This window comes from Camelus dromedarius, chromosome 2, assembly GCF_036321535.1.
Source record: "Camelus dromedarius isolate mCamDro1 chromosome 2, mCamDro1.pat, whole genome shotgun sequence".
Taxonomy (NCBI): domain Eukaryota; kingdom Metazoa; phylum Chordata; class Mammalia; order Artiodactyla; family Camelidae; genus Camelus; species Camelus dromedarius.
Window position 1 is genome coordinate 47,796,201 of NC_087437.1, and position 27,832 is coordinate 47,824,032.

General features: G+C 37.3%; 1 protein-coding gene and 1 pseudogene across 1 annotated transcript; one reads left to right on the plus strand and one right to left on the minus strand.

Moving 5' to 3' along the window:
- On the plus strand, positions 1–27,770 carry ACTL6A (actin like 6A). Its single transcript, XM_031451577.1, has 14 exons — positions 1–187; positions 10,165–10,241; positions 10,405–10,579; positions 13,657–13,757; positions 14,896–14,993; positions 19,665–19,759; positions 20,051–20,157; positions 20,252–20,341; positions 21,444–21,505; positions 21,811–21,925; positions 22,072–22,152; positions 23,805–23,900; positions 26,346–26,432; positions 27,295–27,770. Exons 1-14 carry the CDS (start codon positions 163–165, stop codon positions 27,373–27,375), a joined length of 1,290 nt encoding a protein of 429 aa, XP_031307437.1. The 5' UTR covers positions 1–162; the 3' UTR covers positions 27,376–27,770.
- LOC105085922 (heterogeneous nuclear ribonucleoprotein A3-like) lies at positions 6,402–7,918 on the minus strand (annotated as a pseudogene).
- Positions 27,771–27,832: the final 62 nt, after the last annotated feature.

A 27,832-nucleotide genomic window follows, 5' to 3' on the forward strand; every position in this document is an offset into this window, starting at 1 on the left:
TGACTGCGCTCCGGGGTGTGTGGACGCTGCTTTGTTGCCGGAGGCGGGTGGCGGTGGAAGTTAAGGGGGTCGGGGGCTAGAGCTTCTCAGGACCCGCAGCTGCGGCCGTTGCAGTCACTTCACCTGGTGGCCTTTACCGTAGGAGTCGCGTCGACAGCAGCCATGAGCGGCGGGGTGTACGGGGGAGGTGAGTGCGGCCGGTCGGGAGAGCGCGCCTTTTTAGCGTGTTGGGTGTGTAACCGCCGTCCCCAGCCCTCCTCTCCCCGGCGGCCCTTCCGGTCTCCCCCTCTCGGGACCCCGGCCTCCCCGCCCCATCCCCGCCCTGCTCTCTGCCCGCCTCCGGAGCCCACCCGGCTCTGCGAGCACCTCGGGCGCCGGGAGTCGCCGCCCCCTGCGGCCCCTTCCAGCCTCCGCCTGCCGCGGAGCCGGCTTTTGGGGGTGCGCGCCGGCTCGGGGCTGGGCGGCCGGGCCCCCTCCCTCTCACAGTCGGCTCGGTCGGGCTGTGCGCGCGTGTGTGTTTAAACTCGGGAGGTCCCAGCAGTTCGCTAGCGCGGACGGAGGGTTTCCGCGGCGTGCGGGAGATGGCAGAGCGAGCCGCGAGGGGTGGAACTGATTGGAGGAGTGGCGGCCACTCAGGGCGCAGCCTCCTCTCCGTCCCCTCTCCGCGCTCGCGCTGCCTCACACCTTTCAGTAACTCCTGCCTGTTTGTCCGCTGTGAATTCTCCAAAATTACTCGTGGGCGGGTCAGCTCGGACTTAATTTAGGAACACATTGTAATTTCAGGATGCTTAAGGATGAGTAGGCTGTGGGTAGTGAAAGATGATCAGGGGCTTGAGGGGTCACACAGACCTGGGTTGTAATAGCCTCACCATTTATTTAGCTGTTTGGTCTTGGGCAGATAACTTAACCTTTCCCAACTTCAGTCTCTTCGTTTGTGGGATGATAATCCCTACCTATTGGGGTGGTTGTGAGGGTTAAGTGGGTGTAATGCTACACTTTCAAAGTCTGATCCAAGGATCAGCCGCATCAGCACCTCCTGCAAGCTCTTTGGACATGTAGAATCTCAAGCGCCACTCTCAATCTACTGAATCTGAACCTCCGTTTTCTGCAGGATACCTTGATGAAGCCCTGATGTATACGATTCATGTTTTCTGTCGTGTTTGATGAGTTAGAAAACAGAGACAAATCCAAAGTGTTGCTTTCTTTTGTTATTGTGTTTAATAAGGATACTGTTTCTGAAGAGGATGGCATTTTATAAGTAGGAGATGAAGACAAGGTTTTCAAAGTTCTTAGTAGTTTTGGCGTGAAGCTTGAGTCTTTACTCAGATGATAACGCTGACCCTCACCCCCTTCTTAACCCATTTACGTTCTTGGTGTTGATTTCTTAAATGTGAGAGTCACTAGTTTCACATTTTTACCTTGGAGAAAGCCTAGTGAATCTTCATGATTTACGTCTTCCCCATCTGAAGATGGTCCTGACAGAAAAACTGGATCTCTGTGCCTTTGCCTCATGGAGACTGCTGTCTCTGTTTTGACTTTCAGGTTCACTGATCCAAGAACCTAAAGGCTGTCCACTATATTTCCTTACGAGGCATTGTTTATTGTGACCAAGGTAGAAAATGGTTACTGATAATGCCAACAGTTAACATTTATTGGATGCATACTGGGCACCAAACAGTGTTCCAGAGGCTTTTCATGCATTGCACTTAATATGTGCATTAACTCAGTTAATCCATAAGAACCATGGGAAATAGTACTGCTTATCCCCATATTTTAAAGGGAGAAAATGAGGTATAGAAAAGATTAAGTAATCAGCCCAGAGTTACATAGCTTTCGAGTAAATGGGGAGCTGACCTCTGGGATGAAGAAAGGCATTTCAGTAAAACCTTTTGCTGTTTAAAATTTAAAAAAAAAAAGAAAAAAAAGAGTTTGGTTGTTTTTCCATAAGCCATTTTTAAGTATATAACCATAATATATTCATGTATGGGTTAGGTATTCAGAATAAACATCCTGCTTCTCATTTGCTTATGTAGAGGAATATATCTTAAAGCCTATTTTACATATAAAGTATTTAAAACTCACAAAAATAAGTGTATGATAAAGATAAGTGTGTTTGAGCTACCACTGTATGGCCAGTATTTATAGTGGGTCACGTTTTCTGTGAAAAGCAACCAAACCTCCCCCCTAAATTTTGTGTAATTAGCTTAGTAAACTGTATTTTTAACCTAATTATTAAAAAGGTATCTGTAGTTTAAATTTTAAAATTTGTGCCTGTCTTATTCCAATAGTTTTTTCTGATGATATATGACACTGATCTTTAGCTTTAGGTATAATGTGTAATTCATCCAGATTTCCATACTTCCCATAATTGGTTTCTAGGCCTGCTCATTGCTCCTGTGATCATCTTTTCTGATACTCCTCTGCTTCAGACTCCTTTGCGTGATAAAAAATAAACAGGTATATTACCAGCCCATCTTTGATAAATTGTTAGTTTTATCACTTCTGCACCAAGCCCCCATCTCTAATCTTAAGAATTTCTCAAAATCATCTTCCCCATGAATTGGGGCACCTTTGTCCAAACAAACAAACAATAACCTTTCTACCTCCTCACAAAGATAATTAGCTTTCAGTATTATATTGGAACGTTTTAAGGCCAGGTTAGAAAATTGCCCTCATTGCTCTGCGTTTTCTCCGAAAAATCACATCACCCCTAAACTTGGAAACCATTTACTCTGGGGAAAAACATCAGAATCCTCAAAAAAGTGAAAATAGCATTTTTAGTGAAAAGAGATTCAATCCTGAAGTATTTTTATCCACTAGAAATTGCATCCTAGTTTTAAAATATCTGGACCTTTGTGGTTAAGCTATTAAGCCGCCTATCTCCATTTACCATTTTCCTATTTTAGGTTCATTGTTGCTTTGTTTTTAACAAAACATAGGAAATATCTCTCATCCTCGAAAAAAGGAAAATGAACAGATGCAAAATTCTGAGAATCTAGAGTCTTAACTCAAGTTAAAATCCCAGTGTCAAATTTACCACACTAATTAAGACAGGAAAATAACTGATTTATTAGATTTTTCTTTTCACACAAAAAATATTTTTGAGTGCTTGCTGTGTGCAGAGTATAGCTTCTTCCTTCATGAAGCTTGCAGCTCCTTGTAGGTGAGTCAGTCAAATAAATAGACACCATATTTCATTAATTTTTAGTTGTATATATGTTTTCCTCACATTTAAAGAGCCAAAGTTGGAATATTATTGATGGCATGGCAGAGTTTAATTGGCAGCTTGTTTTTTTTAAGTCGTGCGTGAGAAAAATAATGGTGCATCTTATAGTTTATAGTGTCTTGTATTGATGGTAAAGGTTATTGACTAATTCACTGAAGTATGTTCAATCATGACAAGGTATGGAAGGTACAGAGGTAGCACAAAGTTATTAACTCAGTGTGGGGGAGTCAAGGGACTTTACAAAGGAGGTTTTGGGGATGATGGAAGAGGAACAGAGAGGGACAGCATGCAGAGGTTAGCTGAGTGAGAGTAAATGGTGTGTTTAGGAGACAGCATAATATCAGCAAGGCTAGTGGATGAGAGGGAGGTGAAGACTGCTGCCAGATTATGCTAAATCTTGAACATTACCTGGGTAGAATGATTTGAATTTTATCTTGCAGATGAGAAACCACCAGTCAGTTCACCCCTTTCTTTTCATTGAAGGAGTTATGTACCAAAAAGTTCAGTTACAATTTTGAAAGATCCCAGTACAGCAGTTTGAAAGGTGGATTGAGCAGGTGAAGATGGAAGCACAGTACCTGTAGGGCACTGTGGTAGTTCGTGGTTGAGATTAGAGCTTGACTCGAGACAATGGCAATGACATTAAAGAGGAGGGGAGTTGAGAAATACTTAGCAGAGATATTTGGCAGAACTTGATGAGGGGTATGAAATATGAAGGTGTTCACAAAGGTTTTTGCCTCTGCTGACCGGGGCCACTAACTGCTAAGCACTGCTGAGATTAGGTTGGGCGGGATGGGATAAGAGAAGACTGCTTCAGATGTGCTGAATTTGAGGTAGCTGTGGAACATCAGGTGGAAGTGATGTTGATGTACAGTAGGAAGTTTGAGGTAGGATCTAGATGAAGATGCAGGCTGGAGAGATTTGAGATTAGAAGTATCAGTATTTAGGTAGAAGTTGAGGCTGTAGGAGTGGAGCAGATTACCTAGGAAAAGTAAAGTTAGAGGGGTTTCCCAAGGAGTCCATGCATATAACTATTGTATTCTAATTGGTTTCTTTTGTAGTCTGTCTGAAAACATTCTAAGAAGGTGTTCATAAGTATTCTCAGATATCTGTATGAGTGTGCTAGGGCTGCCATAGCAAAGTACCATGGACGGGGTGGCTTAAACAACAGAAATTTTCTCACAGTTCTGGAGGCTAGAAGTCTGAGGTAAGGGTGTTGGCAGGGTTGTTTTCTTCAGAGGCCTTTCTCCTTGGCTTATGTTGGCCTTTTTCTCCCTGTGTCCTCACATGATCTTCCCTGTGTTCATGTATGTGTCCAAATTTTTTCTTCATGTAAGGACATCAGTCAGATAGGATTAGGGCCCACCCTAATGATATTTTTACTTAACTTAATAATTTCTTTGAAGACCATTTGCAGCAACATGGATGGACCCAGAGATTATCATATTGAGTGAAGTAAGACTGAGAAAGACAAATATCGTATGATATCACTTATATGTGGAATCTAAAAAAATGATATAAATTCTATTTGCAAACCAAAAACAGACTCATGGACATAGAAAGCAAACTATGGTTACCTAAGTGGAAAGGGCAGGGAGGGATAAATTAAGACGTTGAGGGTTAACAGACACATATTACTATATATAAAATGAACAACAAGGATCTACTGTATAGCACAGGGAACTATATTCAGTTTCTTGTAATAACATATAATGGAAAAGAATCTGAAAAGGAAAAACATATATCTATTTATGTATATGTATAATGGAATCACTTTGCTGTACACCTGAAACTAATATTGTAAATCAACTATGCGTCAATGAAAATTTTTTTTAAAAAGACTTTCTCTCCAAAAACAGTCACATTCTAAGTTATTAGAGGTTAAAACTTCAACATGTGAATTTTAGGAGGAAACAGTTCATCCTAGAATAGAACATTATTAAAGGGGTCCATGACACAGAAAAGGTTAAGAGCCCTGGCGCGTGGCAAAAGACTGATCCTTGAGAACAGGAGTTGAAAAGTTTGGTTAAACAGGCAATTCATTTAGTTAGGATATTTCTGTACCCAGCATTCTGGTTAATCAGAGTGTTAAAGTTTACTAATTCATGTTCATTGGTATACTGCTTTACTTACTGTTTGTACTTGAGTTTACATGGTGTAGTGAAAACAAATGCAGTATTCTACTTTTAAGAACCTCTACTTTTAGACAAAATAATTTAGACCAGTGAGTATATGTAGAAAGGTTGATTACTTAGGGAAATGTAACAAATGCAGAAACTTCCTTTCAAATTAGAAATAAAAATAGGTGGCTTTTCATTTTATTTAAATAAAAATGACATCATTATGCTGTAAAGATACCATCTCTCAATTATGATAGTTGTAGTGTAAGAATTGGTTTTTCTTTTTTTTTTAAGGGTTAAGCAATGTATGATTTTTAGTCTCTTGCTCTGAGAGCTTGTATCAAAAAAATATATATTAAACCAAGGAAAATAACTGAAGATTTATGGGCCGCTTTTGCTTTAAAAAGGAAAAAAAGGGTAGCCACTAATTTGCTCAGATACAGCAAGCTTAGTGGTCCTGTATCTTCCAAGATTTTAAGAATGTTTCTTCAGGTAGGAGGAAAGGGAAAACATTCACTACCCCTTTCCAGAATTTAAACAGCGGGCAGTAGACATCCTTTACACCCAAGTAAAACTATGGCAGCAGTTTACATGTGACCAAAGTGAATGCAGAATGATGTTCTAAACACAGCTAGGACTCTCAGTAAAGCTAATACACTAAAATCATGATTGCATTTTGAAAGAAAATGCACAAAAACCAAATAGAAATTTTGAGATTTTTCATTTGAAGGTAAATCTTAATGCTGTTAAATTCACAAATATTCTAATTTAAATACCCAATTCTGTTATCTAAAACACACATTGCAAACATACAAATATCTGTTCTCTCCACATGTCAGAGCCCATTCATTTCATGGTTTGGAAATGGGGAGAATAGATTCCCCTTAAACTGCAAGTAAGCAGGTGCTTCTTTACAGTTAACTTTAGCAAAATTCATACAAAATAGTAATTAACAATGATCTTCTTTACTTGTTAACTCACAAGAAAACACCTTCAAAACTGCATTTTGTTAAAGTTTCTGTACTAAAATGTAGAAAAACTGAACTACACAAATATTGAAAAATTAAAAATTCCTTAATTTTTTATTCCTGGTACCACTACCACAATTTACAGGGCAATATACCTGATGTAATGAAAAGAAAAAGAAGAAGACAAAGCTACAACAGATAAAAGACCTCAGGAATGTACATCTAATTGACACTACATTGCATTAATCAAAAGCTGCACTTTTTGCAAACTGTGGCTATGACAGTCCTGAACAAGTAGGGTTTCCTGTTAAAGCTGCAGTAACTTTTCTGACTATGGATCATCGTTCCTCCTGTGGCAGATTTTTACAGTTCCTCTAATGCATTTGGGACGACTGTCTCAAAGTAACCTGCAGCTTTCCTGACAACTCCTCGCTCTCTCTCCTGCTAAAAACTGTAGCCCTTTTCTGCTGAGTTTTTAGAACCTTCTGCTACCATATCCACCACTTCCACCACCAGATCCATAACCACCACCATAAGGACTTCCCGAGCTTCTTCCACCAAAACTGCCCTGCTTCATGGGTCCATAATTTGATTGCTGTTATCCACTATAATTTCCAAAATCATTATAGTTCCCACCACCACCATAGTTACCTCCAAAATTTCCTCCTTCGTTGTACCCATCGTATCCTCTACCACTGCCACCATATCCACCACCTTGGTTTCCATATCCTGGTCCACCACTGCCATAGCCTCTTCTACTACTATAACCAGGACCACCACCATAGTTGCCACCGTCACCTCCAAATCCATTATATCCACCGTCACCTCCTCCATAACTACCTCTGCTGCCACCACCTCCACTGCCATAGCCTCCTCTTCCACCAAAGTTTCCACCACGGCCAAAGTTACCTCCACCACCTCCAAAGTTTCCACAACGACACATAAAGTTGCCAGATCCACCTCCACGACCTCTTTGTGATCCAGCAGACTGCATTTCTTGTTTAGAAAGGGCCTTTTTCACTTCACAGTTATGCCCATTAATAGTGTGGTATTTCTGAACAACAATTTTATCAACTGTATCATGATCATCAAAAGTTACAAAAGCAAATCCTGTCTTTTTCCCACTCTGTCTGTCTTCCATAACTTCTGTGGTTTCAGTCTTGCCATACCTTTCAAAGTAGTCTCTCAGATTATATTCTTCAGTATCTTCTTTAATACCACCAACAAAAATTTTCTTCACTGTTAGATGGGCACCAGGCTTTACAGAATCCTCTCTAGAAACAGCTCTCTTTGGTTCCATTACACGCCCATCAACCTTGTGAGGTTGAGCACACATTGCTGCATCCAGCTCTTCAACACAAGAGTAAGTCACAAAACCAAAGCCCCTGGAACGTTTTGTTTGGGGGTCATCACCACACAATCTGTAAGTGTGCTCCATTTCTCAAAATGTTCTCTTAAGCTATCATCTGTAGTTTCAAAGCTCAGACCACCAATAAACAGTTTTCTCAACTGCTCTGGTTCCTTTGGATCATGGCCCTCCTCCCCGCGGCGGTGGCGATGGCGGGAGTCGGGCTCAGGCTACCGGGTGGCGGTTTTACCTCCATTTTGAGACCGGACTCACCTCTTCCAACTCGAGTTCAATATGGGACTGAGAGGAAGAGGCCAAGAATTGATTTTTCTTTATTTTAAAAATTATTATTTGTTTGGTTTTTGAAATACTTTAAACATACTAAAAATAAAATCTGTATATAAGTTCATATGTGATTCTTCTGTACTCACTACTGAGATTAAGTAAATGTAATATTTTGTCATATTTGCCTCATATTTTACAAAATGTTATTGATATAGATTCTCCTTTCTGCCCCCTGAGAGGTAATCAGTAAGCCGAACTTGGTATGTAATACTCCCAATCCTATGCATATTTTTATACTTTATTAAGTGTGTGTGAATCCATAATGAATTAAATAGTATCAAAATATGTGTGCATAGTAAATAGTTTTTTAAGCTAATTCTTTTGAGATTTATCCATGTTGATACATGCAGATCTAGACTATTCGTTTTTAACTACTATGTAGTATTTCACTGTATGAATAAACTGTAGTTTATCTGTTTCCCTACTGAGAGGTCATTTAATCCTTCTGCCCTTTCCTGTGGCAAGCAGTGTGATGGTAATAATTACAATGGCAGCTACCACTTACTGTGTTTGTTATGTGCCAGGTAATGTTCTAAGTGCTTACATACTTAGAGCATCCTGTGAGGTAGGAACTATTATTATGCATATTTTACATATGCATAAACTGAGGCAAGATAGTAAATCAACTGAGGTCACATAGCTAGTGAACGGTCTCATACATGTCTCCTTGTGATATACTTAAGAGACTTTCTCGAGGGAAGATAAAAGTGGAATTTCTATATATGCACATTTTCAACTTTAGTGTATATGACTGAATTGTCCATAGTGGTTGTACTGGTTTACAACTTTTAACAGCAAATGTATAAGGGTTCCTTTTTCCCTGTCTTTGACAACACTTGGTCTTATCAGACTAACTAATTTTTGCTAGTTTAATGGAGCTGAGTAGTTTTTCTTTATTATCTTTAATGATTGATTGAAAAAATCCTTCTTTGAAAAATCCGTGCCTAGAAAACCCAAGTGCTTTGTTTTAGGAGCATGCTGTTTTGGGTGAAGTATTTTTAAAGTATAGAGGCTTTTCTCTGAATTTGAATATGAAAAAAATACCAGCATTCTCGCTCAGCATTCAACTTTTTATCTCATACACATCTGTGAAATGTGCAAACTTTGATGATACCTTCATCTTAATGATTTCTACCTGGCCTGTATTGTTATACCTTGAACTTCAGGCATTCAGGTATGCTTCAGGTTCTCTGTTTTTCTTGGGTTTTTTTTGCTAAGTTTCTTCCCTATGTGCATGAAATATAATTTCCTCTAATGTATGAAAAAATGATACCTAAGTGTACTGAATATCATTCTTTTGCCCCCTATATCTACCTTCCACCCATTTCCACCTTCTCTGTGCCCTTAAAGTCTGACCCTTCTAGACTTCATCAGTGGACTCTTCTGACTTCTGGTTTGGCCGGTGGTAGAGTAATCATACTTCCTGCTTTGTGCCACTTGTCCTGGTAAAATATTAATAGGGATTCCTATCACATTCAGAAGTGACTCAGTTTGGATGAGAAATTATAAGATCACCCTTGCCAGTGGGGAGAGAGGTTGGCATATGTTAGTCTGGTTCCTTTCCCGCAGGGTCAGCCAAGACTGCCTCCATCCCTCAACTGAAGGTCACAGATCCTGTCAGGTGCCCTCCCCACACAGCTCTCTCCAGGTTCTGGTAACAGTTTCCTCTCTGCATTTCTTCAGTTCTAAGGGTGGCTACGTATTTCTGTTATTACTAGTCATAGGGTATCATACCGTCCTTTCTGGTTTTCTATATTGTGCCTGTATCTTTGTAAATAGTCCCTTTAATCAGTAAACTCTGCTTAAGTTAACCTAATTTTAGTGTACCATCTCTTTCCTGTTTTAACTTCTACTGATATACTATGTATAACTTGATATATTTTAATTAAGTGAACCTTTAGTTTAGGGTGTATTTAAAACTAGGTTCAAGCTAGTAATATGAATGTAATGCCTGTTTTGATTTTTATAGAGCTTTCACGTATATTTTCATTTTAAGTATGCTAAGTACTCTTAATTTTCACATGATACTTATAAGTTGTTAATGTTAATTATCTTTTCGTCTTTCACATGTATTTTCATCTTAAGCATGCTAAGTACTCTTAATTTTCTTATGATACTTATAAATTGTTAATGTTAATTATCTTTTCGTCTTTTCAGATGAAGTTGGAGCCCTTGTTTTTGACATTGGATCCTATACTGTGAGAGCTGGTTATGCTGGTGAGGACTGTCCCAAGGTAGGTGTAACATTAGTGTTAATTGGATATCAGGGGCCATTCATGCAGAGTTAAATTCATGCAGAAATTCTGACTCAAATATGGTAAAAGACAGTAGTTGGGGGAAAATGACTCCTTGATAAAGACAGGTAAAAGTTGTCAATCATGTTTTTGACCCTTCCAGGTCGATTTCCCTACAGCTATTGGAATGGTGGTAGAAAGAGATGATGGAAGTACATTGATGGAAATAGATGGTGATAAAGGCAAACAAGGCGGCCCCACCTACTACATAGATACTAATGCCCTACGTGTTCCGAGGGAGAATATGGAGGCCATTTCACCACTGAAAAATGGGATGGGTATGTTTTTTTTTTTATGGATTTGATTATAAATGTAGAGTATGCATAGTATATTTTAGATGTAAAGCAATGGCTTCTTGTAAGTTGAACATCAGCTATTTTTTGTTGTTTTTATTCCACGAACTGATGTTCCAGGCACTGAGAATATAAAGATGCATAAAACATGTTCCTTTTCCTCAAAAAACTCATAGGTAGGGGAGATAGATGTATATATACAAATATGTCGTGTAAGAGCTATAATATAAGTATATTTGATAAGCAGTGGGATTAGAGAGGGGAGGTATTTAACTCTGTCATTGGGAGTCAGTGATGGTTTCCACAAAGGAGGTAACTTTTGTACTGAATCTTAATCACTGAATAAGAATTAGCCTGACTGGCAAGGCTGGGTAAAGCAGAGCCACCAGCATGTGTGAAGAGATGGAGATGTGGAAGATACTTGCATATTCAGAAATGTCATCAATTGAATATGACTGTAACATTGGGTTCATTAGGGCCAACTGCAGAAATGGTAGGCAGAGAGTAGTCATAAAAGGGCTTGTAATGGCCAGGGGTGTATTAAGCTGGTAACTGAATGGTAACCCCAAAGGAATTTAAACAGACAAGTGAATATATGCCAGCTGGAAAGATAATTCTAACAGCAATATTCAGGCTATATTGGAGGGAGATACTAGAGACAGAGAGATCAGTTAGGGAGGTGAGAGTCCAGATGAGAAATGAAGAGGGTTTAAGTTTTAACACTGATGGCAGAGGTATCTAGGACGAATGGTACTAAGTGACTGAAGGGGTGAATCAAGAAGAGTTGAGAAACCTTCCTAGATTTTTGATTGGAGTGACTAAATGGAGGGTATCATGCATAGAGATAGGAATGGAAGGGGGAGGAGTAAATTTTATGGTCTTAAAAAGCAAGTGTGAGACCCAAGATCACTCACAGGTTAATTCCGCCAGCCACCAGGAACACGTGTGGTCTACGAGGGGAGCTCTTTAACGACTCAGCATCCTACTTCACCCTCACCAGAATGGCCATATTATAAAGACAGACAATAACAAGTGTGATGAGGATACAGAGAAAGTGAAACCTCCATATCTGTTTCTGGAGAGAACATAAAATGGTGCAGCGGCTTTGGAAAATAGTTTGACAGTTTCTTAACAGGTTAAACATAAATTCACTGTAGAATCGAAATAGTTCCACTCCTGCATATCAACACAAAAGAAATGAAAACATATGTCCACACAAATACTTATACGCAAATGTTCATAGCAGCATTATCCATATTAGCCAAAAAGTGGAAATAGCCCAAATGTGTATCACTGGATGAATGGATATATAAAATGTGGTATATCCATAAAATAAAGTACTATTCAGCAATAAAAGGAACAAAATACTGATGTAAGCTAAAATATGGATGAACCCCAAAAGCCTTATGCCAAATGGAGGAAATCAGACACAGAACTCCACGTAATGTATGATTATTCTCATATGAAATGACCAGAAAAGGCTAGCCTATAGAGACAGAAAGTAGAGTAGTAGTCGCTGGGGGCTGTGGATGGAATGGGAAGTGACTGCAAAAGGGCATACAGTTTCTTTTTGGAGTGACGGAAACGTTCTAAAATTGGATTGTAATACTAGTCACACAGTCCTGTAGATTTACAAAAGAAAATCATTTAATTTTACACTTAAAATGGATCCATGTTATGGTAAATTAAACTTCAATAGAGCAGTTTAAAAAAAAAAGAACTGGAGGACTTTTTTTGTTACAAATATCTTATTGTATTATCTTGATACTTGGAATAAATGACTGACTTTTAGATTAAAAAAAGATTCAGTTCCCATAGTTTTTACTGGAAGTTGGTCATGTAGGTACCCTATGCCTAACATGTACCAAAACCTTGAACTCACAGAAGGGTGTTCAGCATAAACCACATTGTTGGTATAAACAGCTTAGGCACAATGAACTACTCTTATTTAGGGAAAGTTTTATATCATTGTAGGAAACTGTTTACTGGCCAAGTTCCCAGATGCCAGCCAAGGGTCAACCTTGTAAGCAGGCCTTTTGCAGGTCTGCTAAGTTTAACTCTTTCTGCACAGCAAGTAAATGAGTTTGTTATTAGTTCGAAGTATATGAAAATAGGTGCAGATCTAGTAAGCAGGTGAGAAAGATTTTAAGACATGGAGGTGCATCTTATTACCCAGAAGGAGTCTGGGGTATGAGAAGGGGATTGACAATGGCATTCCTTGTGAAAACTTACGTATTTAACCAAGAGGTGCCTATGAAGGAAAGTGAGAAGGAACAGTTAGGGAAGTAGGAGAAAATTCAGGAGAAGGCCAAGAGAAGAAAAAGTTATAGAAGCACAGAAGTCCAGTGATTGTCATTGTTCTCAGCTGTGACACTGAGATTTACATTAAGAAGGGGAAAGAAAAGTTAAAGCTACCAAGGAAGTCCATTGACCAAAAAGAACCATCCTGATAGGCCTGTTGTATGTTGTACAAGTAATGACATTTCTTCCTTGGACTGTGGCAGAAAAAGTTTATAAACTCGTGAGTCCATAGTGTCAGATAATGAAGAGAGGTTGTGTGAGATTACAAATACGAAGTATCTGCTGAGTTTGCCTGTTAGAATGTCATTAGTGACTTACGTGAGCAGTTTCAGTGAAATGTTTAGGTGGAAGACAAGTTGAAAACATACTATTCCTTAATTTTCTTTTTCATGTCTTCATCCTATTTCATGTAGAGTATAAGCTTTTTGAATGTCTGGTCTAGGTTTCTTCTGTGTTTCCTCTTACCATTCCAATTGCATATTGGGCTTCTAGTAAGTACTTACTAATTTGGGATTTTAGGTCTATTAGATACATTAATTACATCTGGGACAGGTCTAGGGGTTGTAATACTTTGGGGGCTGGAAGAACCATATCTAGAAGACAAAAATGATGTCTGTGTAAAGTACTATGTTACGAAGTAGATTGTAAAATAAGTAGGTTCTATATATTGAGGTATTAATGCTAAATCATTAAAAACGATCTCTCAAAAGCTGCTATATTCAACTAAACATTGTTTTCAAGGTATTAATCTTATATTCTAGTTGAAGATTGGGATAGTTTCCAGGCTATTTTGGATCATACCTACAAAATGCATGTCAAGTCAGAAGCCAGCCTACATCCTGTTCTCATGTCAGAAGCACCGGTGAGACAAAGACTTTCAAGTTTCTCTAGGTTGTTTTTAACTCATTTGAAGAATGTTTCTTTTTTCTTTAAAGAAATAGAAATTCATGTTCTGGATTTTGAAGTTAGGGAAAGGTGGATTAATTTTTAAATACAATTAAAACTTTTATTATTTCAGTAATTAAAATAGTCAAAGAACAATAATAAAGCGCCCTAGTGGGTTTTGGTGGTTATTTATCTATTTTTTCCTGAATTTTCTTTGGCTGCTTCCCATTTTGGTTTATGAATTGTCCCTTATCCCTCAAGGGCATTGCATATCTGCTTTTATATTTAGGTCTCCAGGAAAGAAGTCAGTGTTGAACTAGGGCTAGAAATTGCTAGCCCAAAGTCTCTTGTGAAATACATTTGGTACAGAGTCAAAGGGGCCCAGAAGGCTAGTGTAATGATCGTAAATTACGAATATTTTGTTATTGTTTTCTAACCTGTAGTTTCTTTTATGAGTACCAACTACAAGTGGGAGAATTTGGTTTAAAATTCATATTTAAAAAAAAGGTAGATTAGTGGTGATCTGGGGAGGGAGAATATGAGGAAGAATGGGAAAGGGAGATTATAAAGGAACATAAAAGAACTTTTGGAGGCTAATGTATATGTTCACTGTCTTGATTGTAACATTTTCATGTTTGAATATATATGTCAAATTTTATCAAATTGTACACTTTAAATATGTGCAGTTTGTTATAAGTTAATTATACCACAATAAAGTTATTTTAAAATCTAAAATGTCAAAATAAATGTATTTTATGCTGATTTAAAAAGTAAAATTCATATTTAAGATTTTGATGACTAGATTCACTGTTAAGATTTAATAATACTTCATGTTTATAAGAATCCTGATTTCCCTGTACTTTGAAAAGTCTAATTTCTAGAATTCATAGCAGCAGTTTTACTTATTAAATAATAAACTTTATATTTAATTTATTAAATTTATTTACAAGCAGATATAAATGTTGTAAAGATATTACCATGAAGATTTTCCATGGTATTTTACTCTATTTTTAATGTTTCACATCTTTATTAATGCTGTAATGAGTCTTGAGATAAATCACCATTTTAGTCTTTAAATAATAAGTAATTTGCATTTCTTTTTCCCTCTTCTCAAGTGGAATACCAGAGCAAAGAGAGAGAAGCTGACAGAGTTAATGTTTGAACACTACAACATCCCTGCGTTCTTCCTCTGCAAAACTGCAGTTTTGACAGCGTATCCTTGAGAGAGTAATACTCTGCTGTTCTTGAGAAGCAGCTGTGGTGCTGCTGAAGGTGATGCCCTAGCAGGAGGGCAGGAGCCAGTTCTTGCTGGTTCAGAAGTCTGAGGGTTTTTCTCTATTGCTTTTTGGATATCTGTCCTTTAGTATTTCTTATTGGAACTGATACATGTGAAAATGTGAGAGGGAAATAGGAAAGAAACATTCAAATCCTGCTCATTAATTTAACAGAGTTGAAAGAAAATTTGTTTTTAGAAGGGGAAGTAGAGGGCAGTGTTTAAGTCAGTTGGCTGAGATGAATTCAAAGCTTGCCATTTCCCTCCTTCTCTCCAATACTGTAGAAAAGTGGAAATTGGCTATAATTCATTGAAGAGTTAATTACCAGATATTTATAGGAAATACTATGTCCTGATCTCAAAGTATAATGTAATATTCTTGTTGAAAGCTAAATAATAAATTTAAATAGTACTTCAAAATAGAATTGGCAAAAGTCATAAAGAAGTACGTGATTTTAATTTTTCAAGTAGTAGTTGTAGTTCAGTGGAGGAATAATGAAGCTTGACAAACCTTTATAAAGAAAAGAATTTAGTTGTATATGTGGGGGAAAGAGCCCTATATTTAGAGTTTAAGTTTCAGTGCTTATAAACAGATCTTGAATTAGGTACTTAAAACCAGAGCTTCACTTTTTACTAATTTATCATGTATACCTCCCTGGATTGCTGTCATATTCAAATAAATTTTATGTATGTGTGAGAATCACTGTGGTAACTGTAATCCAGCATTTGTCTGAAGTGCTGTGTCTTGGAGATGACTTTAGCAAAAGTGTGGAGGTGGAAGGTGTGAATGTTCTTCACAGTGACTTAGTTTATAGTTGATTCATGCTCAGCTTCAGAAGGAGTTGTAAAAATAGGTGTAAGTCAGGCTGTAGAGGCCTTGCATGTTAAATTTAAAAAATGTGAACTTTAGAGAACCATTGCAGGTTTTGAGTAGAGGAGGGAGAGTGCTAGCAGACTCATTGTGTGCATTATTTAAGTTAATTTTCACAATAACTCTGCCAGGAATCAGAATCAAAGTAAGCAAACTGCTCCCAATCTGCAACTTGAAAATGGCAGTTCTGAATTTGAACATAGGTCTGTTTGGCTATAAACATAATTGGCATTTTATTTTTTAACTTTTTGTTATAGAAAATTTCTAACACAGAAGGTAGACTATTATATTGAACCTCCACGTGCTCGTCACCCAGGTTTAACAATTTTCAACACAGAGCTAAGTTGTATGAACTACAACCTCACCCACTCCCCCTCCCTTCATGGTTTTGAAGTAAATTCCAGATATTATGTAGCTTTATCTATAGAAACTCTAGCATGTATCTCTAAAAGATTTTGCTGTTATGTCTCTTACAAAAAAAGATATAACCACTATTTATTTTCTTTTTTAAAAAAAAGAAACAGTTTAGTATATTTGAATCAGGACCTAAACGACAAGGGTGATGTATTGTTTGATATAGGTCTCTTCTGGGCTATAGATTCTGCCCTTCCTTTTTTTTTTTTCTTATAATTTATTTGTTAAGGGAAGCAGATTGTTTGTCTCATAGAATTTTCTAACATTTCTGGGTTTTGCTAACTGGTATTTTTTACTGTGTTCTTCTAGCTCAGTGGTTCTCAAATTTTTTCTACCTAGAACTTTTATGTGGATTGTATTTGACAGTATTTATCAAATTAGAAATTAAAACAGAAACTTAAAAATTATATTTGCTTATTTTAAGTAAATTAATAAGCCCATTGTATTTTAACATAAATAAAATATTTGAATAAAAAATAACTATATTTTCCAAAACCAAAAATACTAATGAAAGGGTGGCTTCGTTTTACATTTCTTCAAATCCCTTTGACTTTGGACCTAATAGCAGAAGTTGGATTCTCATATCTAGCTTTTGTATTCAGTCTGTTGTGTATCACACATGACATAGCCTCTGGAAAACTCCCCTGTACACTCATGAGAGAATGACAGTGAAAAAGGCGAATAATATCTTAGTATAATTCTGAAAACTGTTTTGGCTCCTCAAACATGCCCTCAGGATTCCTTTACACTTTTAAAAATTACTGAGGATGCTACAGACCTTTTGTTTGTGTGAGTTATAACTATCAATATTACTGTTCGAGAATTTAAAACTAAGACTTCTTTTAACATTTACTTGTTAGTTCAGTTAAAAAGAACAAAAATAGATGCATTAGTGCCAACACAAATAACAGTTTTATGGAAAAGGTAATTCTATTTTCCAAAACAAATAACAATGAGAAGAGTAGTATTGTTTTAGCTGACTTGATATCTGGGCTCTCATATCTGCCAGCCTCAGGCTCTGTCTGTCCTTGACATCGCAAGTTGGGAGGAAGGCTTCAGCTTTCTGCTGCCTGAGCTGCATACTGTTGGGGAATTCATTTAATTAAAAAGGAAGCAAAATCACAGAACTCAGTGGTGCAACTCTCTTTTTCAAGACTGCATTACTCTTCTGTTCCCTCTGCATTTTTGTTGGTCCCCCTGAAGTCCTACACTTGAATAGTTCAGTGGTCAGCTAGTGATTTGGGTAGATTTTATACTCGGATTTTGGATTTTACCCTTTCTGTGGTTCTGTTGCTTCCAGAGTTTCTATCTTAAATGTCCGGCTTTTCTTTCTTCTGTTGAGTTTTGCTAGCTCTTCTAGCCCTGAACTGCTTTCCCTTGGTTCACTGATTGTGGTAAAGTTGGGGTTTTTCACCACTGCTTTCCTAAGCCATAGCCATGGAGCTGGGAGAGCTGGGAGAGCTGGGAGGCACTTTCAGGCAAGGAAGCTGCAAACGTACAATTCTTAACCCTTTCTAGTTGCAGTTTCATGAGGATTAAAATTTTGGCTGAATTTTGACTACTTTTGGATACTTTCTGGTATCTTATAATGGTCACTCAAATAAGCTCAGATTTTATAGTTGCCATCTATAGGAGGGTTTACATGCCTTTATGCTACTTTTTAGTCTGGCGTTGCTGTCTCACTTTGTACTAATAGAGATAAAATTAGTGTTTATGTGTATAGTTGACCAGAGATCAGTAGAGTACCAGTAATAGCAAAGATAACTACTAACCTATCTTTCTGGCCATTTGTTCTCAGACCTCTTTCCTCTATTCATCCCTACCCATGCCTTGGTTTTCTGCCTTTAGCCTCTTGACAGGTGATTTAACTATCCATTTCCTTGGCTTCAGATACTAGTTATATAGTGACAAATTACAAATCCTTATCTGTAACCCAGATCTCCTGTGAGCTTCAGGCCACGTCCAGCTGCCTACTAGAGCTTTTTGTATTAGTTTAAATTTGAGCACTTAATTAGTTTCTGTTTAAACTCTTTAAACTCATTATGTCCAAATCTGAATTTATCTTCCCAAATTTATTCCTTTTCCTTTGTGTTTCATCTTACTCCCAGTTGTCCAGATCAAGAGTCTTCCTCATCAACCCTTCAGATTTAGTAGTTATCAAGATCTATCTATTCTCCAGCCTCTCCCCACCCCAATCCAAACCCTCAAATCCATTTATTTCTGTCCACTGCGGTTGCTGCAGCCCTTCCTTTTACCTGGTCCAGTCTTCACACTGCAGCTCTGATAATCTTTAATTGCCAGCCTGCTGATATAAGCCAGAATCATCTTCCACATCTTTCCTTCTGCTTTCAAGCTCTGCTGAACTACTTTGCACTTCTCTGACCTCACCATGCCCCCTTGCCTCCTGGCCTTCCCACAGGATCCTACTCCTCCCCATGTCCCCCTCCCCAGCTTATACTTGGATATCCTGGGGGTTGATTAGGTGGTCTCTCCTTTATACTCCCCAGGGCATCCTGAGCTGTTCTTTTTATAGCTTTAACTGATCTCTGCTTCACTGAACAGGATATCCTTCAAGGCAGAGACAGTTGGTTCACCTTTGTATGCCTTCTGTGCTTAAGGAATGCTAGCGCTAGACTGGCCTCCCTTCTTCCCTCCTTTATCGAGCACCAGACTCATCACTTGCACATAATAGATGCTCGGTAAATATTTGATGACCCAGTGAATGGCTCCACTCCTGAATGTCCGTTTACGATGTTCACATGATGCAGGCCGTCTGCAGCGCAGAGCTGTGGGAGATGGAATAAATGGGATCTGCCGATATTCACTGGCTGTTGAACGTGCCTGGAATGGCTCTTCCTATTGAGTCAGGAGGGAGATGATAACTGCCAGTCAGCCGCCAAACTGCTGAAACTGCTTTCATCCTGTGTGAGAATGGTTCTTGTTCTTAGCTCAAATGTAACAGCCTCCCACTCTTCCTACCAAGTTTCTGTAGATTTTTTAAATGCCTCTGAATTTGTTGTAAGCCCTTTGATCTATGCCAGAGACTTTGAGTAATTGTGCTAATTTTGACCAGCTTAAATAACAGGTGTCTCTGGGATAAAGATTTTTCTGACTTCTTCATGCCACCATTCTGGGAGTCCTGACTTTTGTCATTTGTTTTTAAACCAGAGATGTTATTTCATATCAACTTTCATCCCTAGATTTACTTTAACACATGTTGAGCCATAATGCACATATTTAAAAAGTGCCTTAATAAAACCTTCCCTTCACAGTAAGTCTTTTTTTAGGAGCCGTGATACTTTCTTTTCCTTAATGCTTTAAACTAGATTTGCTAATGGTCGTTCTACTGGGCTGATTTTGGACAGTGGTGCCACTCATACCACTGCAATTCCAGTTCACGATGGCTATGTCCTTCAGCAAGGTAACCGTGTAACCAGGGTACACTGGACGTGTGGGCTGCCATGAGGACACAGATAATGAAATAAAGAATAGTCCACTATCAAAATTTATCAGTTTCTGAATGTCTTTTTTTAAGTGTTTTTTAAATCTTTAGTATATAGTATATAGTTAAAATGGATGCATGAATTCATTCATGCTTTGAGGGATAGTTCAGTTAATTCTACTTGAAGAAAATTTGTTTATAAATACACTGAGGAAATTTGTCCCAAGGAGTTTGGATTTAATTCTTAGCTTTATTTAATCTGTTTCATAGGCATTGTGAAATCCCCTCTTGCTGGAGACTTTATTACTATGCAATGCAGAGAACTCTTTCAGGAAATGAATATAGAACTGATTCCTCCATATATGATTGCATCAAAAGTAAGTGACGGTTGATTTATTTCTGGGATTTATCTCCAGCTCCCCACCCCCATGTTGTGGACTCTGTTGATAAGCTCATGCTCTTGGCACTCAGGAAGCTGTTCGAGAAGGATCTCCAGCGAACTGGAAAAGAAAAGAGAAGTTGCCACAGGTTACAAGGTCTTGGCACAATTACATGTGTAACGTAAGTAACCCTTACTCTCTTTATGAAAGCATTATAGGCTATAAGTCTTTGAATAGAATATGAGCACTTATATTTCTAAACTTTATCTTTTTAATGATATTTTACAAACAAAAATTTTTGGTGGGGGTGGGGGGTGCTTTTCATACTTGCCAAATTTGTCAACAAACTGCTGTATATTCACTTGGATTACTGTGGTGAGACCTGAAAGGAGCTTTGTTTTTGAGGTAAAAACAAGCATTATGCTATTCTGTACATTTTTTGGCTAAGAAAATGGTTTTTGTGTATAGAAACCTGCCAGTGTGGCTCAGTTATGTTCTTTTTCCTAACATGAGTCAGCTATATTAAAAAATGTGTTACTGTTCATAGCAAGGAGCCAACAATAGATTTTCTTTACTCAGAATCCATCTCTGAACATATGACTTACTGATGGGGGAGAGGTTAGTAAAACAACCTTTCACACTACAGTATACCTTCATTTCTAACAGTAAGAGGATATGAATTTCATAATTTTCTATGGCAGGGATATATCCTATTTGACAGTTTTTTACACCTAAAAGTTTTTTGTGGGTGTTCAGTACAAGAAAAAATTGTGACGATGATTAATAATACTGCCTAGACATTAGACAAGATTTTTCCTTCACAGCTCAGAGGTCATATGTATTTCACAGCAAGTTTTGTAACTTTTATACTGTCAGTCTTTAAAAGTTATATAACATGCAATACGTATGCATGCTTATATATATTCAGCTAATGAAATCTTGCTTCTAAGTCTACACTTATTTTTAAGGAAAAAACAGTGTTCTAAAACCAGTTTTGTTATGTAGGACTGTGGTACAAGGGTTCCCACTTGTTTTTATCTCCTCATTTTTTTTCATAATGGTTGTAATTTAAATGTATAATTTAGCTTGTAATATGAGTGTTTAGAATCTGATTTCTTGATGCTGAGAGTCCTTGCTGGGTAGATTTATACCTTTGAAATGACAGCCAACAAGGAATGTCGTCCATTTTCATTAAGAATTTTAAAAGAATGTTACAAAAGCATAGATTATACAAAGACAAACCTCAGTAACCTTGTTTCTTAACCTTTTTTTTAAATCCATAGTGTGTTATCCAGGATTTTCAAGCCTCAGTACTTCAAGTATCGGATTCAACTTACGATGAACAGTATGTTTTCATATTTTATCTGAAGATTTATAATTTAATAGCTCATTAAAACTTTCATACTAATCATTTTAAAAGCTGTATACTTCCTAAATGAGGAAAGAAATTCATTTGTTTAGTTAAAAGAGTGATAGAATATGCTTAAGCAGTCTAAAGGTAAACAGTTTTGTTAAATACTAAATAACATTTTAAAAGAAAGTAAGATATTCTCACTCTGCTTTCTCACAAGGTGATGATTCCTTAGTAGTTTATGATTCTGAAGAGCATCGTTTTTGTCTTTTGTTTATTAGTGTTTGATATGTTTTCAGAGTAGCCGCACAGATGCCAACTGTTCATTATGAATTCCCCAATGGCTACAACTGTGATTTTGGAGCAGAAAGGTTAAAGATTCCTGAAGGATTATTCGACCCTTCCAATGTAAAGGTATAAAAGCTTCCATAATTAGCCTGGTTTTACCTTTTAAAATCTTGTGTAATTGCAAAACATAAATAAGACTGACTAAATTTGTTTGGATGTGCTTTATTGTTTGAAGTTCTTCTGTGTGACTACTTGTTTCTGTTTTGTTGTAGGGGTTATCAGGAAATACAATGCTGGGAGTCAGTCATGTTGTCACTACGAGTGTCGGAATGTGTGATATTGATATCAGACCAGTAAGTGCCATTCTCCTGTTTATGACATCAAGGTATCCTATAGCGCAATCTCATACCCCCATTATTTATAATGGCCATCATTATTTAGGAAGGCAACTTTGCCCATTGACTTTGAAGTCCATTTTATAAAAGAGTATGTAAAAAGAAAAAAAATGAAGTTCCACTAGAAAAGGAAAAATGCAGAACTCTGTAGAGCTGTGGTGTCCAGTGTGGTAGCTACTGGCCATATGTGGCAAATTCAACTAAAATAAATAGAAATTTAAATTTCAGTTCTTCAGCTACACTAGCCACATTATAAATGTAGCTAGTCTCTACTGTATGATAGCACAGTTCTAGAGATTTCCTAAAATGTGACACAAACCAAAATATGTATATATTATTGGTGACTTTTCATGTATATAGTGCATTTATTTTATTTTTCAGGAAGGTGGGTTTAAATTATGTAACTTATACATGGAGTTTAGATGATGATCTTACCTTCGTATTTTTGTGCTTTGCCAAGTCTCCAGGACTAATTCCATATTACATACCATACTAATTATTAGATAGAGTAGATCTTATTTAAACAGTAGATGTAATTTGTAGCCAATATACTATATCTGCTTTCTTTGAGTTAATTTATTTGTTTATAGCATAGTGCTAAGGGTGTGTAAAAAATCATATTCAAAAAAGAGTTTTGGGTAGTTACGAAAAACATTCCTTATTTCAGCTAGTTACCTACCAGGCATGCGCTGCTTTTTAGGACAATAGGGTTATAAGTATGAAGTTTTTTTTAGTATAAGCTAAAGGCCACTTTTGGGGGAAGGCAATTGATTTGAAATAAGGCAATTGATTTACGAAGTAAGAGATTGATAACTTTTTTTTTTTTGGTGAGATTTCTCCTTTTAACTAATGTTGATTGCAGAGGAGAGGCTTATGTATTCCATTTTCTCTTTCAAAAGTTAGATGATTTAGACATTTGGAATAAATTTTTAAAATATGAACTTAGCCACTAAAAAGGCAGGTTGACATTTAACTTTTTGATGCCATACATGCAAGTTAGAGGTAAATATAGTCCTTATTACTAGGAACTTAGTTTTATTTGGGGAGGCCTCAGCATGTGGATTTTGAAAAAGCTCCCCCTGTGGTTCTGATGCACATCCCTGCAAGAGGAAGGTAGCAGTCATTTTGGCTGGGACAACTGATGGAGTATGCATTATCCATCATAATCATTCAATCTTGTCTGATTTTAAACACCATACCTTCTAGATGAGCATGCTGAGATGATGAAATTATGAAATGCACCTCTAATTAAATATTGGCAGCTATCTGCCAGAAAATCATGATTGGGTTTTAGAATAATTGCTTTAAATTGGTGGTTCTTATACTTTAATGCACAGTAGAATCATCTGGAGAGTTTTAAACTTTGCCTCAACCCCATCCCCAGAGATTTTTATTTAATTGTCCCCAGGCATTGGTGGTTTAAAAGCTTCCTAAATGAGTTGAATGTACAGCCAGGATTGAGAACCACTGGATTAAGCTACTAGGTCTATATAGAAGTAAAAAATTTAAAAAGAAAGGCAAAACTGTAGTGGAGGACATGGTTTTATTTGTAGTTGTGTTTAAAACCGTTGGAAACATTTGGAACTAATTTATTTTTGTTTTCATCCCAGGGACTCTATGGCAGCGTTATAGTGGCAGGAGGAAACACGCTAATACAGAGCTTTACTGACAGGTTGAATAGAGAACTCTCTCAGAAAACTCCCCCAGTAAGTTATGTCTGTTCTTTAGTGCTATTTTTCAGTCATACGTATCCTCACTGCAGGTGTAACTTTATATAGACATGTTTTGTTTTTCAGTAGATTGATGGTATTTTGCCTGGTATAGCATTACTTAAAGTTAATACCCCTTATTAATCAAATTTTTCTAGATGACATCTATTAGTTACTCTTGTATTATTTGACTCTCACTTTATTCATTGATTCCATATGTAAGTACCTATAGTCCGCTAGGCATTAGGGATAGGAAATACAGTCCCTTCCCACCAAGCGCTCAGTCTACTAGGAGGAGTAGATATGCAAAAAATAAAAACTGTAATGTGCTAAGTGGTTCAGTATGTTATCAACCAGGCACTCTCAGGAACACTGTGGGACAAGCACGTAACTCCCTAGGAGTATCAGGAGAGCCTCATGAAGAAGCCATTTGCATGATTAGGAGTTTGGCTGGATGGCAGTTTATGAAAGGACATCTGGGCAGAGGGAATACCGTGTGCAAAATATGAAGGGAAGATGGCACATTTCAGTTTAAAGGCATTAGCTTATACTCGTGTAGAAGCAGGGAGAGCCACACGGCTGGAAAGATGGATGGTGTAGTAGTTTCCTAGGGCTGCTGTAACAGAGTACCCAAACTGGATGGTTTAAAACAACAGAAATTTATCACCTCTCAGTTCTGGAAGCTAGAAGTCTGAAATCAACATGTAGCAGGGCTATGCTCTCTGAAACGTGCAGAAGAGAATCTGTCCTTCCCTCTTTCTAGCACCTGATGATTTACCAGCAGTCCTTGGCATTTCTTGGGCTACAGGACATCAGTCTCCATCTGCAACATCATATGGAATTCTCCCCTCCTAGGTCTGTTCTCTCATAAGAACTCTAGTCGTAATAGATTGGGGCCCACCCTACATCTGCAAAGACCCTGTTTCTAAATTAGGTCACATTCACAGGGACCAGGGATTAGAACTTCAACATATCTCTTTGCGGGACATGGTTCAACTCACAGATAGGTATCAGGTATTGTCACTTATTAATAGTAGAGGACTGAAGAGCTTCTGTGTTGTTTTAAAAAGATCCCTTCATGCACTGTGACAACTTTTAAAAGGATAGAAGAACGTGGTTTAGGGAGAAGGTGATTTATATGGTACATTAGTAATAGTAGCAATCATAATCTCATAAACTTCCATCAAGTAGTTCTTTGTAAGGTAAATATTATGTTTTAAAATACTTACTAGGGGTTACATAGGCCCTAACAATATCTATAGAATTTGTATATATGATAGCCTTTGGTTTCTCATATAAAAGAATGTTTTACATATGCCACATTTTAATAATTGTTATTTAAGTATTGATATAAGCACAAGATTGACACCTGTCTTACCTTCTTGGAGATACAGTCTGATCTGGAATATACCCCAATTATAGTACTAATTAGATTTCATAGAAAATCCCAGAACAGTGATTGTAGACATGGGCTGTCTAAGGTTTGGTCAAGACCAGTTAGATACTATCCTTGGCTTTTAGGAGGTGATTAGAATTTAATGAAATAACACAATCCATTCTAATAAACATCAACCAGTTCCTCGCCTACAAAAACCTGTGTTTGTCCCTCTTGCTCCCAGCACTCCCACCCAGCCATTCCACATTCTCCACCCCTCCCACACACACACATTATGTCACTTTGAAAAAGACTCAAACTGTGTGTTCATATATAGAATATTTGGTAAGTATCAACAGTTTGAGAACTATCCCCAGAAGCAAATTCCTAGGTAGGGGGCAAAAATCTCTCAGTACAGGAAGTGAGATAGGGATAGTGCTGACTGTAAGACCATGTTCATTAAGAGAGCATTCAAGCAGAACAGAAACTAATTTGGAAAGAAAGCTGTATAAATAAACTCTCCAGAGATCTAATGTCTGCATTTTGATTTGGGTGGGAGACACGGAGGATTCAGGAGGGATGAACTTACATATGAGAGATGAACTAAGATAGGAGGGACTAGGGTAACATGAAGGCCTAAAAGGGTAATAGAAAATTGAGGACTGCAGAAAGGGCAGCAGGTTGGGGTAATAATTATTCTTGGTGTTAGACGAAATGAAGTAATATATGAAGCACTTAGCATAGTACCTGATTTATAGTTAAGCATTAAGTGTGTGTTTGCTGTTCTAGGATTAAATTGTGAATGCCATACTCTATAGTATGCAGTTTTCTAAGGTTTATATAATTTATTCCTTATTAAATTATATAAGACATAATCAAAGTTCTTTAATCTATCTTTATATACAGTAGTCCAGCCTACTGTTAGCCTAGCTATTGTAGAATAATCATGTATAACTAATGCTTGAACCAGGGCGACTAAAAAGAATTCATCAGAACTGAATTTCCTAAGTTGAGTCACTTGTTCTAGTTGACCATTAGGAATACTTATTTCTCTTTTTCCATTTTAGAGCATGCGGTTGAAATTGATTGCAAATAATACAACAGTGGAACGGAGATTTAGTTCATGGATTGGTGGCTCCATTCTGGCTTCTCTGGTTAGTAGATGCACTACTTTGTAAAATAGTTAAAGATTCTTATTTAACTTAAATGTATCACTAAAAATATTAAATTTAGTAAAAAGAGTAAAAATAATTCCAGTACATCATTTATCTTTGCATTTTAAACTATCAAATGAGTAGTGGCCCTGATAATAGTTTTACATGTTGCAGTATAAGAAAATGCTTTATTACCTTATTACTGGGTATTTGTCAGCCTAATTTCAGTTTCCCCTCAAACAGAGGTGGGAATCTGTTAACTTATCCATGCCTCTGCTGACAAGTACTCACGTTGGCACTTGTCAGGACTTACCTGCAGCACATTTAAAATTAAATCATTCCTTCTCAGGATCTGGTTGCTTCCTGGCCTGTTGGCAAGGTAGAAGTCAGGAATTGGTTCTTGAGGCACATGGTGAAGTCATGGTGTTGGGTTTTGCATGTTGCTTAGACTGGTGCCTGCCTTGAATCAGGAGAAAATCCTTGTACTTATCTATACCCTAGATTTGGAGAATTTCCCCTTCACCTCAGAGCAGCCAGAGCAAATGTCACTAAGTACTTAATGCTAAACATTTTAGGCCTATTAAATGTTTGTAACTGTCCATTTACATATTTCTTGTCTGTGTTCTATTTCTAGTCTTTTAAAAGATCTTAGTTCAAAACTGAACAACATAGGGAGTAGATTTCTCCTGCTTACGTGTCTTAATAGCAGTGTAGTTCAGGTTCTTTCCTCTGGTCACTTTCCTCCATTCACCTTCTGTTTATTTCTTCAAAAATCAGGAGTTGTGAAAATGAAGATATTAAAAGAAAAAATTTTTTATAAAAAGCCACATTAATATATATAATTTTTCTTTCCATTTCACAGGGCACCTTTCAACAGATGTGGATTTCCAAACAGGAATATGAAGAAGGAGGGAAGCAGTGTGTAGAAAGGAAATGCCCCTGAGAAGGTTCCCAAACCTCTACCTTCTGTGTCACCTTACGTTTCATAGCTTTAGTACACTCAGGAAGAGAACAACCATCTTTTGTAGAATGTTTATACATTTTTGCATATTTCAATTTCCACTTAAATTTTTTAAGGCTTTAACTGGCTCTATAAATTAAAATAAGTTTGTGCTTTCCTTGAAATGCACTTATTCTTATTACAAGCATTTTATAATTTTGTATAAATGTCTATTTTCTCTAAATATTTTGCTTTCAGTAAAATGTTTTCCAACTCTGTTTAGTATATTACCAGTGGATTGGTAGAATTACTTTTTATTGACTAGTAAAATTTATTGCCTATGCCTTTTATCTTAGGCTTGCAAAATTAAATAAAAATTACTAGCCATTCCAGAAATACTTTTTTTTGGACTGCTGTATTGTAACTTGCTACTTTAATCACTAAATGAATTTATCATTAT

Coding starts and splice junctions, on each gene's coding strand:
- ACTL6A (XM_031451577.1), top strand. CDS start 163: ATGAGCGGCGGGGTGTACGGGGGAG. Junction 19,760..20,050: donor TGGCTATGTCCTTCAGCAAG/GTAACCGTGTAA, acceptor TCTGTTTCATAG/GCATTGTGAAATCCCCTCTT. Junction 20,342..21,443: donor GGCACAATTACATGTGTAAC/GTAAGTAACCCT, acceptor TTAAATCCATAG/TGTGTTATCCAGGATTTTCA.